The following is a 10,978-nucleotide window of genomic DNA, read 5'->3' as shown; positions in this document are numbered from 1 at the left end:
TCCTTAGCTTTCGGCCGAATGATATCCTTGGAACAATTTCCAAAAAAATAAAAAATCTTACACCAAAATTTTCATCATTAATTTGCTTATAACAACTCAAATATTTAATACATAGAACCAATCTAAAATGATCGTTACCCAATTGCCTTCTATTTGCTTATGAGCTTTTTATCACTTTATATGAAATATTCCACTGGCCCAAATATTTGGTCTAGGGCCCATCAACGGTTAACCCATCTACCTCATCAACCTTCCTTTCCTTCAATGCCACACTAACACACCGAAGTACTGCTACCTCTTCTTCTTTTTTTGTTGCTTTCTGCACTGTAAATGGCACTTCAATGACTCTCTCTCTGGGGCACAGAAGCAGAACCTCCTCCAAGATTCGATTTTTAACGTTGTTACTGTGTGGGCACCCAAATTTGCAACTGCCACATGGCTCCTGCTGTGTCATCTCCACCACCCAGCTTCGCTCTATCCATCAGGGACGACCAAATGGAAGACAAAGAAGAGGAGAGCAAGTGTGCTTACCTTGTGGTAGCTCTCTGTCCTTGTCTCGTTTGCTTCGTTCTCCTCTTAATAGCTCTTTCTATCATTCTTCTTGTCAAATTCCATTTCTTTTGCCACACTCCTCTGCATTACTTGCTCTTCAAAAAGACCTGTTGATTTCCCATTCGGGGAGTTTTTCTGGGTTGCCCGTTTCTAGTTTTCGAGGAAAGTTTTCATTTTTGAGTAATCCCAGGGCATTTGCTAGTGTTACTGGAGGTGATGCTGATTCTGGGGTTGAATCTGGCATCGAGGATGATGATAATAGTTATCAAGGTGGTGATGGTGGTGGTGATGGTGGAGGTGTTAAAGCTGAATCCTGTGCTGATCCAGATGAGGTTGATAGGGTATGCAAGGTGATTGATGAATTGTTTGCATTGGATAGGAACATGGAGGCTGTTCTTGATGAATGTGGGGTTCAGTTATCACATGATTTGGTTGTGGATGTGCTGCAACGGTTCAAGCATGCTAGGAAGCCTGCATTTCGGTTCTTTTGTTGGGCAGGGAAGAGGCCTGGGTTTGCACATGATTCCAGGACCTATAACTCCATGATGCATATTTTGGGTAAGACTAGACAATTTGAGACCATGGTAGCAATGCTTGAGGAAATGGGTGAGAAGGGGCTTTTAACAATGGAAACTTTCTCCATTGCTATCAGAGCCTTTGCTTCTGCAAAGGAAAGGAAAAAAGCTGTTGGGATCTTTGATCTGATGAAGAAGTACAAATTTAAAGTCAGTGTTGATGCTATTAATTTCTTGCTTGATAGTCTTGGTGCGGCAAAGCTTGGTAAAGAAGCACAAGTCGTTTTTGAAAAACTGAAAGATAGATTTACACACAATTTGCAAACTTACACCATACTTCTTAATGGATGGTGCAGGGTGAAAAACTTGCTGGAGGCAGGGAGGGTGTGGAATGAGATGATTGATAAGGGGTTTAAGCCAGATATTGTTGCACATAATATTATGCTTGATGGGTTGTTAAGGTGTAAGAAGAAATCCGATGCAATCAAGTTATTTGAAGTCATGAAAGCCAAAGGTCCATTGCCTAATGTTCGGAGTTATACAATTATGATACAGGACTTCTGTAAACAAAAGATGCTGAATGAAGCTATAGAATATTTTGATGAAATGATAGACCGTGGATGTGAAACTGATGCTGCCCTTTACACATGTTTGATCACTGGGTTTGGGAGGCAGAAGAAAATGGATATGGTATACGATCTACTGAAGGAAATGAGGGAAAGAGGTTGTCCACCTGATGGGAGGACCTACAATGCTTTAATAAAACTGATGGCAAGCCAACATATGCCAGATGATGCAGTGAGAATATACAAGAAAATGGTTCAAAGTGGCATCAAAACAACAATTCACACTTACAACATGATGATGAAATCCTATTTTGTGACAAAAAATTATGAAACGGGTCGTGCAGTTTGGGATGAGATGCATCATAAGGGGTGCTGTCCTGATGATAATTCCTACACTGTATTAATTGGTGGGCTTATAAGACAGGGCAGGTCTGATGAGGCATGTAGATATTTAGAGGAGATGATAGAGAAGGGGATGAAAGCTCCTCAGCTTGATTACAACAAGTTTGCTGCTGATTTTTCTAAAGCTGGGAATCCTGTCATACTTGAGGAGTTAGCTCAAAAGATGAAATTTGCTGGTAAGTTTGAAGTATCTAATGTCCTTGCTAGTTGGGCTGACATGATGAAGAAAAGTTTCAAGAGAAGAGAGCCTACAAAATCTGGTAGGCAGTTTACATGAATACCTGATTGCCTTGTAGGTGGCCTGAACCCCTTTGGTCCAAGATTATAATAGCAACAGAATTCCACTTATTATCTTGTTTGGATTCTAGCTTTTGTGTAAACTTCTTTTTTGTCTCCCCCCACCCTCCCTCTCCAAAAAATAAAATAAAATCTACTTAGGTCTTTATTTTGTACATTGATATTGGTTGAAACTTATAAACCAGTGTTGTACAATGGCATGTACCAGTTTGAATGAAAAACTCGACTGATCCTTATTGTGGAGTTTGTAACGATATTTGGTGGTGTTTTACATTTCAGCAATCAACAAAATTGACATTTCTGAATATATAAAATGTGTGGATTGCTTTACTGTAATATTGGAAAAATAACAGGTAACTATCACATGACAAACTGCTTTATATCTGGTATTTTTGTTGTAGTTTTATATTCCCATACCTAAACTTCTACTTCTTTTCAATCATAATTCTAGGCTTAATCTGCAGTTTAGCAATAGATTTGCCTTCGACAAAAAATTTGCTCGGGTTTAGAATCAGTTGCCACTGGCCATGGTCATACATTTTGCCACAATGTTGATAAAGGATTTCTACACTTTTTTAGTTACATCTAATCCATATAAAATTTATAAAAAGGATACTAACATCAATACTATATACTATGGATGGTTATCTTGTAAGTACTTTAATTGATGAGCAATCTATTGATTGTTCATATTTTAAGGGATTGTTTTTACAAATTAGCAATAAGAACATGGATGAGTCTGGATATTTTAAGGGATTGCTTTTACAAATTATTTTAAGGAATATTTGCTTAATCTTATAACTCTTGGTGACAAACAATACTCTTTTAAAAAATTAACGCATACCGAGTGGTGTAAGTTGTTAGAAACTGAGAGTATCATTGTCAGCATCTGTGCAACTAAACCAGTCGCCATTGTTAGGTATTCTTTTTGTTAAGGCAGTCATATTGCATTATATTGGACATTTGTCCATATATTACTCCATTCGTAATCAAATTCAAATAGGGGGGAGTAAAGAATAATGACAGAAGTAAGATATTCTTACTGCTAAATATTCTTACCATTAATCTAATATGACTATATATTATCGATAATATAGTAAAAGTTTTTTTTTCTTCATATATATTTTTTAAATTGTATGCTTAAAAGTGGGATTTAATAACTAAAAAATGATAATAAATTAGTAATTGAAAGATTTGGTGGTTCTTCGATATATTAACGAGACAAGAAGTACTTCTAATGTTATATCACTTGAGGGGACATTGACTAATATGCTACTTCTATGAACAATATTTATATGTACGTCAAGTTTTAATTAAATTTTGTCAAAATATCACGTCATACTCTCACTACACCACCCAGCGAGAATGAATTAGACACGTGACAACATATGATGCTGACACGTGACAAATTTTTGTTTGATCAATGTCGCTTTTGATCAGTGTCGCTCACTTGAGTTACAAAAAATCTCTAGAATATATCGGCACAGATAGATCCGATACAGAAATGTCAGAGAGCAGATGAATGACTGAAATATTTCCTATTTAGGTATGAAATAAGAATTGAAATATTTTTTAACCACATCTACTAAGATATGTGTGGTTTCTGATGGACAACACCCTATCCATATATCGTTGCACTTTAAAAGAAGTGCATCAACTTGTGGTGTATCTTTGAGTGGCTGAAAGGTCATCAATCAAATGATTGCATAACAGATGTCCTTGTGCTTGGTTACTCATAAATTTCTGATTAAGAAACATTTAGATGCTTCTGAGTTCTTCAATTTAAGTATTGGCAATTCTTTCTGGCTCCGCCAATCAGCTTGTAATGATGTAAAGGAATGTAAATAGATTATGTTAGATTACACGAGCTTATAATCTAACCTATATTATGTTAAATTTGAATTATTATAATATCAACATTAACAATATTTTTATTTCAAATTAATTAGAGTCGATGATAGATGAATTCAAATAAAGATATGAAAGGGTTGAAAAAAATAAAAAATAAATAAAATAGTAGTAATATATATATATATATATATATATATATATATATATATATAGTGAATTATTATAAATAGTCAAATAAAACATGTCTAGATTTTTAAGAAAATCTATTTAGAAAGTAGGTCATACGTTTTTTTGTATATATAAGGCCTATAAATCTACAGACCTTCCTATATCATATTATTTATATTAAATAAAATAAATAAAATTATTATTTTAATAATTTTGAATAATAAAAATATTATTTTAGTTATTTTTTAATTATTGAATGTTTAATAAGCTTAATCAGACTAACAGTTAGGCCAATTTTTTATTTTTAAAATAAAAGTCAAGTCAAATTTGTAATCCGAGACTATATTTGTAATCTAAATTTTTTTACACAGACCTCACTTATTTATATCAAAAGTATAATCTAACGTCATATATTTACACCCCCATTTATGCATATGCTATTATCCCGATCTTACAAAAGTTATACATTTAATAGTTTTTGGCTTCCTTACATTTAAATTCTCTGGAACACAGTTACATATTACTGGAAAAAAATGAATATAGGCCAATATATATATATATATATATATATATATATATATATATAATAATATATATATATAATAAAAAATTTATTAGATAATATTTATTAATTAACTATTAATTTCAATAAATTATATACAAATAATTACAATTTATTGGGTCACATTATATATTTTCAGAAATACATTTTTAATCAAATCTATTATCGAAAATACATAATTATGTTTGTAAGATTTATTAAAAAAAATTTGTAAATATAAATTTTCCTCGGTATATATATTACCACAGTTATCCTACTATTTTTTTTTTAAAAGACACAGTTATACTACTATAAATTCTTAAAAGAATTAATTATTCAGACCTGACATGGACCTACTGCAACAGACATTGTCTCAGACGAACTGATTGAGCTAACAGATCTGAAAAGCTGAGTGACATTCCCTTCCCTTTAGTCTAAAATTACAATTTACAAGTAAATGGAACGGGGAATGTGGAGTTCTACCAGATTTCAGAAGGAAAAAGGGTTAAAGATATAGAAAAGTAGGAAATGAATATAGCCAAAAAAAAATTAAATAAAATTTCAAAGATATAAGCAAAATACTTATGTTATACAGAAACAACTTGAACCATGAACTTCATCATCTGACGGTGGAAGCAACAGTGTGAGCCCACCATCTGAGACTATCTTTCATGTCAATTTCATTGTTAAGAGCTGGAATTTTCCAATTCATAAGCGGGTTTTCTTTCTTTCTTCTTTCCCTTTCCTTCCATGCTTCAGAAAGGTAAGGTCTTGGAACTGCTGGCTCATCATTAGAATCTTCTTCTTGTTCTTCATCATCATTCTTCCCCAACCTTTGCAACCCAGGAATTATTGAAGCCAAGCTTGAGTCTTTATCTTCCTCTGAGAAAACAAAACCCAGATCCATGAACCCTTTTAGCTCCTCAAACTCAAGGTCTGACAAACTCTTGCTTTCCCTTTTTCTCCTTTCCCGGGTTGTGATGTTCTTCTTAGGTAACAACACTTCAAGTTGCACCTGTGCTTGCTTTTCAGCTTCTGTTTCTGTGACTTCTTTTCCTGAGAGGACGGTTTGGAGCTTTGGTGAGAAAAAGACAGAGTCTGGGGAAAGAGAATCATGCTTGAAGCATGTCATGGAGCTCAACTGGTCGCTCATGGACCTTGTATGACTGGTTTGGATGCTCAAAAGCACAGGTTCTGATTGTCCTTCTTCAATTTTATGATCTGGGTTTTCATGAGAACTTGTTGATGTTAAAGAACTTGAGTGTTCCTTCAAATTTTGAAGGCCAAACCAGCAAGAATCAAAGAGCTTCAAGACTGCCTCTGCTTCCATCAATGCTGGATTTTGAAAAATCAGCTGAGAATTTTGAATTGTATAAGCAGAATTAGTAAATTGTCCAAGGCATGGTAGATAAGATATATTAATACACTTGATGACTATATTGCCCTTCGTGAACCCTGAAATTACAAGAAGAATTCAACCAATCATTTACACGTTTTGGATTTGAGACATTTTCTTTGTTAATGTATCAATATCGTAGTGTGCTGTTTGTATATTCCGAGTGAAAAAGACATTGCTTTTTCCATGTAAATGTTAAGTATTTAGAATGGGGGTGGCTTTAAGAAGAGGCAAAAGCAATGGTTGGGTGTGGCAAAACAGAATTATGAATGCTACTAGATAAAGCCAGATATGAGGTTGGCGACTAGTTGATGTCAATTACTATTGCCAATCTTTTTCTGTTCTCTTAGATGTTGACATTTCTTGGTCGCATCTCTTTCTTGTTGGTTTGGCGATTGCACCAAAGCTTTCATGTGGAAACTAATTGCCCTAGCAGTAGCAATAGCAATTATTGATAGTTGCTTCCAAACTACACAAAATCGAAAGCCTATGTTACTGTGGTCGGCATCAGCTGCAATTTTTCATGCCAAGTTTCTTGCGATGCTAGAGACTTTAGAGTTATAGATATAAAACTCTTCAATGAAAGGTATCAATTACCACTCTTTAATGGAATGAATAAACTTAAGCGCAGAAAAGTTTACCACTCTTACAACCAGAAAAATTTACCATTCTTACAAATAATTTAATCGCCGTTGATTTTCGTCAATCTAACGGTTATAATTTATTGAAAATTAATAATATTTATTGAATCACACTTATTAATTAATTATTAATTCTCAATAAATTATAACCGTTAGATTGATAAAAATTAAATTGATTGTAAGAGTGATAAACTTTTTTGGAGGTAAATATATCTATCCTCTTTTTTTATATATGGTATAGGTTTTGCAGTTCGGTTGTTGCTGTAAAAAAAACTTCTGCAATAATACATAGAAAAGTCAGGATATCTCTACAAATTTTGTTATTTTATTTTATTTTTAAAAAATGAGTGATTCCCATGTTTTATATGTCTGATGAAAAAAAAATCATCTACACTAACCCATAAAAAAACAGACCCAATTAAAAATATGAACTTCACGGTAGTTATGAATTGTTATTAAAATAAGTTTCACGTGATTAATGTAAGCACATGCGCGCAGCTACCAAATTATATTATTGCTGTTAGTTACATCGTGTGTAAACTAGACAATAACAATAACAGCAACACCCTTCTTTTTATAATTCCCTATTCTCTTTTTCTCTGAGATTTCTTTTATCGTTTCCCACCTTTTTCTCTCTACCTATTACATGTATGTGTATAATTTACTTGTATACTACTTGAGTTTATGATTTGTTTCAACTACACAATTGTTTATATTTGAGTTTAATTTGTCAAATTAAATTTTTTTCTCTCTTCCAAACTCAGTATAAATACAAAATTTTAAAGGATTACATACATATTTAGTAAATATTTGAAAGCAAGCATTAGGTGTGGGCTGGTAATAATATTTGTGAATATATCATAATTCAGAAACAGAGTGGCACGTGTTCTCCGGCTTCTGTTCAGGAAGGCATTTTAGTAAATGAATATTTGGCAGCAGAATAATCAAAAGAATCTAATTCGTTGCTTGGACTGGCATATTCAATCATTCAATGTTGTTGAACGAAGAAATAGGAAATACTGATAAGACTAATTCCGCACGTGCAACTCATGCTGCCCTCACAACGCGGTACCGTTGAATCTTGATATTTGCCTGTGCCGCTGCAAATTGCCAATTTATTAAAGAAAGTGAGTTTGTTTCATTCTCTCCATTTCTTTATGATGTTAACTTGCATTAGAAAAACAAAAAAATGGTTCCCCTATCACATTTTCACTCGCCTTCAGAAGTCCACGCTTTATTTATTTTTCGTATTATTATATTCCCCATTGACATGCTGAATGAGCCCAACGTTGATCAGTCCAGTCACTCTATAAGCTCTTCTTCTGTTGTAATTTTACTATGTACTGTAATTAAGAGAATTTTGAATGGCAAGCGAAAGAGGAGAGAGCTCATGAGTTAAAAACAATAGCTAACGAGAAGCAGGGTGAAGCTAATTAAGTGAGAGTAACTGCTTGTGGATCTTATGTAATATAAATTATCAACGTAATATATCAACACATGATAAAATAATTGAGTTTCTACATGGTGTAAATATTCTTTTACTTATCATTTCCTTTGATTATGTTCAATGGTGTTTTACAATTTAAATAGAACTTTTACTATTTTGTTCATATAAAAGAAGTTAATTCAAACGTACACATATATAAATGTAAGAAAATGTATCCTCTCGTATTAAAAAAAAAATATGATATGATTATGTGGAAAAATCATAATCATATATAAAGATAAATCAATGATTATGATTTAGTAATTATCTATCTTAATATTTTCTCTCTCCCCTTCTTTATCATTATTGATATATTTTTGTATAGTTATAATTGCTCATATCACCATGTTATGTCCTTTTCAACGTGAAAAAATCCTCTCTATGATGTTTAGTGTTGACTGTTGAGGATGACTCTTAATTTGTTTCAAGATGATGCGCACTGTGTGCTCATAGAGATTTGGTATTATTTTGAGTCGCAGGTTATTTTATAATTTTTATTTATTTATTAATTTAGATTTGGACACATAAATAATTGTTACATTTTATGATTTTCTTAATCTATTTATATTTTCTTATAATGCATATTGTGAGGAGAATACAGTGACACTCTGACAGACTTATCAAATATAGCCCTACATTAGGGAGAAGCAGGTAGATTATGTTTCCTACTTTTCTTCCTTTCTTTTTTTTATTTGTGATTGTGTGTAATTGAAACGGTCTCATGCATGGATTGGTATTATTCCTTTCCTTGACTATCAAACCTGCTTAATAATCATCCTTTTCAAAGATTTACAGGCGAATAATTTGTGTAAAAAAATCTTTTGATCAATGAATATCTGATAATAATATTCTGAATAGATATTTGCCGATTTACCTATCTATATTACCATTTTTCTCTTTGAAAAATTACTTAAATTTTCAACATGCTGATTTTTAGGGTGTTTTGATTTAGATTGAATTGGTTTTGAAATAAAAATCATCTGATTCAATTCTTTCGGTTTGATCATTTAATTATCTATTCATTTTAAATCCAATCCAATATTATTTGGCTTGAATAGGATCGGTTTTTGATTTTTCAAAAAGCCTATAATTTCACTCATATAAATCACTAGCTATATTAAAATAAAGTTATACAAAATTACAAACTACTGAAAAATTCAAGTCTTCAAACTAAAATAACTCTTAAAACTCATGAAGAATTAAAATAGATTAATAAATAATAAAAAATTACAACAAGATAGTTTGCTATCAATAATATTCAAAATTGATAAAAACTGATCCAATCAAATTGAAATATGTGATTTGTTTTATTTTTTTATTTTTGGTTAATTCGGACATTGATATTTTGATTTGATCATCGCGATTTGATTTTCTTTATGAACACTCTATTACTTTTAGCATATTTTTTTTTGAATACAGCTAATTTTAACATTGATTTCATGATGCCGTCCACATCTGTGATATTAGTGGATAGCTAATTTTTGCGGGTTGAAATGAATACATATATTAAAATCCTCAATTTCTTGAACCATGTACATTCATTTGTGTGGTCGTAGTAGTTCGGCAATTAATTCAAAGAGAGATGTGAACTCAATGATGATGTTGATACGTCTCTATTAAAGGAGTTCACACGTGGAATGATTAATAAAGGAGTTTTATAAGATACTAGTGAATTACTGGTGCGATGTCCAGGAGAAAGAGAACAAAATATTTGTCTTCCGTCATGGTTGGTTAATCACACTGCAAACCTTATACTTACAAAAACCTGTATTGTTATCTTGTTCTATGTTTCAGGTGGAAAAAACTACAGCATTAACGCAGAACTTTGCAAAAATCTGCCATCCAGAGTGATTAATATTATGCAAATCAAATATAGTTCTCTACTCGATGAGTTATGAAAAAAATAAATACGCCATAGTAGGCTATGTTAAAATGAGGATGACTAAAAAAAAAAAATGCATACAACTTATTGCTAACTATAACAGTAACTAATAAAATCAAGGTAACAAATAGACCAAGCAAATATGAAATTAAAAGACCAGTTTGTACCTATAATAAGAAAACGCTATTAATTCAGTGTCATTTTTTAGCAATTATTGGAGGGATGAGTTCAACACATACCAAACATGTGATTTCCTATGTTTATGCATTACTAGGGACATCCTCTTCTACCATCATATTTATGCCTACGATACAAAATGCAAATGCTTATTAAATAAAATCACGCTAATATGTTAACACCCAGAAGTAATAGCTCAGCAAAAAAAATGGGTTATTTTTTTTTAGAAACCAAAAAACATTGTTTGAAAGGGATTTGAAAGAAAATTAATCAAATGGTCATGTATGAGTCCTATTTTTTACTTACATTGGAACAAATGTGTCTAAACAGCATCAAATCAATACACATGCTAAAAACTTGTAACAATATAAAGAACCCACGATGATAAATTTTTAAAAAACAACAACATACATTCGGGTCCACCAAAGACTTAAAGAATGAGGTGACAATAACATCGCTGCTTCAAACACTTGAAACTTGATATCTTGACTCATTATATGATTC

The 10,978-nt window shown here is 32.1% G+C and overlaps 2 protein-coding genes across 2 annotated transcripts; one reads left to right on the top strand and one right to left on the bottom strand.

Annotated features, from left to right (window-relative positions):
* The first annotated feature begins 303 nt into the window (after positions 1-303).
* On the top strand, positions 304-2,553 carry LOC133288915 (pentatricopeptide repeat-containing protein At3g62470, mitochondrial-like). Its single transcript, XM_061486754.1, has one exon. It carries the CDS (start codon positions 342-344, stop codon positions 2,310-2,312), a length of 1,971 nt encoding a protein of 656 aa, XP_061342738.1. The 5' UTR covers positions 304-341; the 3' UTR covers positions 2,313-2,553.
* Positions 2,554-5,372: 2,819 nt separating this feature from the next.
* Positions 5,373-6,258, bottom strand: LOC133288933 (uncharacterized). The gene has a single exon (XM_061486776.1). The coding sequence runs from the start codon at positions 6,220-6,222 to the stop codon at positions 5,512-5,514; it is 711 nt and encodes a 236-aa protein (XP_061342760.1). The 5' UTR covers positions 6,223-6,258; the 3' UTR covers positions 5,373-5,511.
* Between the last annotated feature and the right edge of the window lie 4,720 nt (positions 6,259-10,978).

Source organism: Gastrolobium bilobum, unplaced genomic scaffold, assembly GCF_033153095.1.
Source record: "Gastrolobium bilobum isolate Gb01-03AN ecotype WA unplaced genomic scaffold, APGP_CSIRO_Gbil_v1 utg714, whole genome shotgun sequence".
NCBI classification, from domain to species: domain Eukaryota; kingdom Viridiplantae; phylum Streptophyta; class Magnoliopsida; order Fabales; family Fabaceae; genus Gastrolobium; species Gastrolobium bilobum.
The sequence above is the reverse complement of the archived record's forward strand: the minus strand, read 5'-3'. Positions and strand labels throughout refer to the sequence as shown.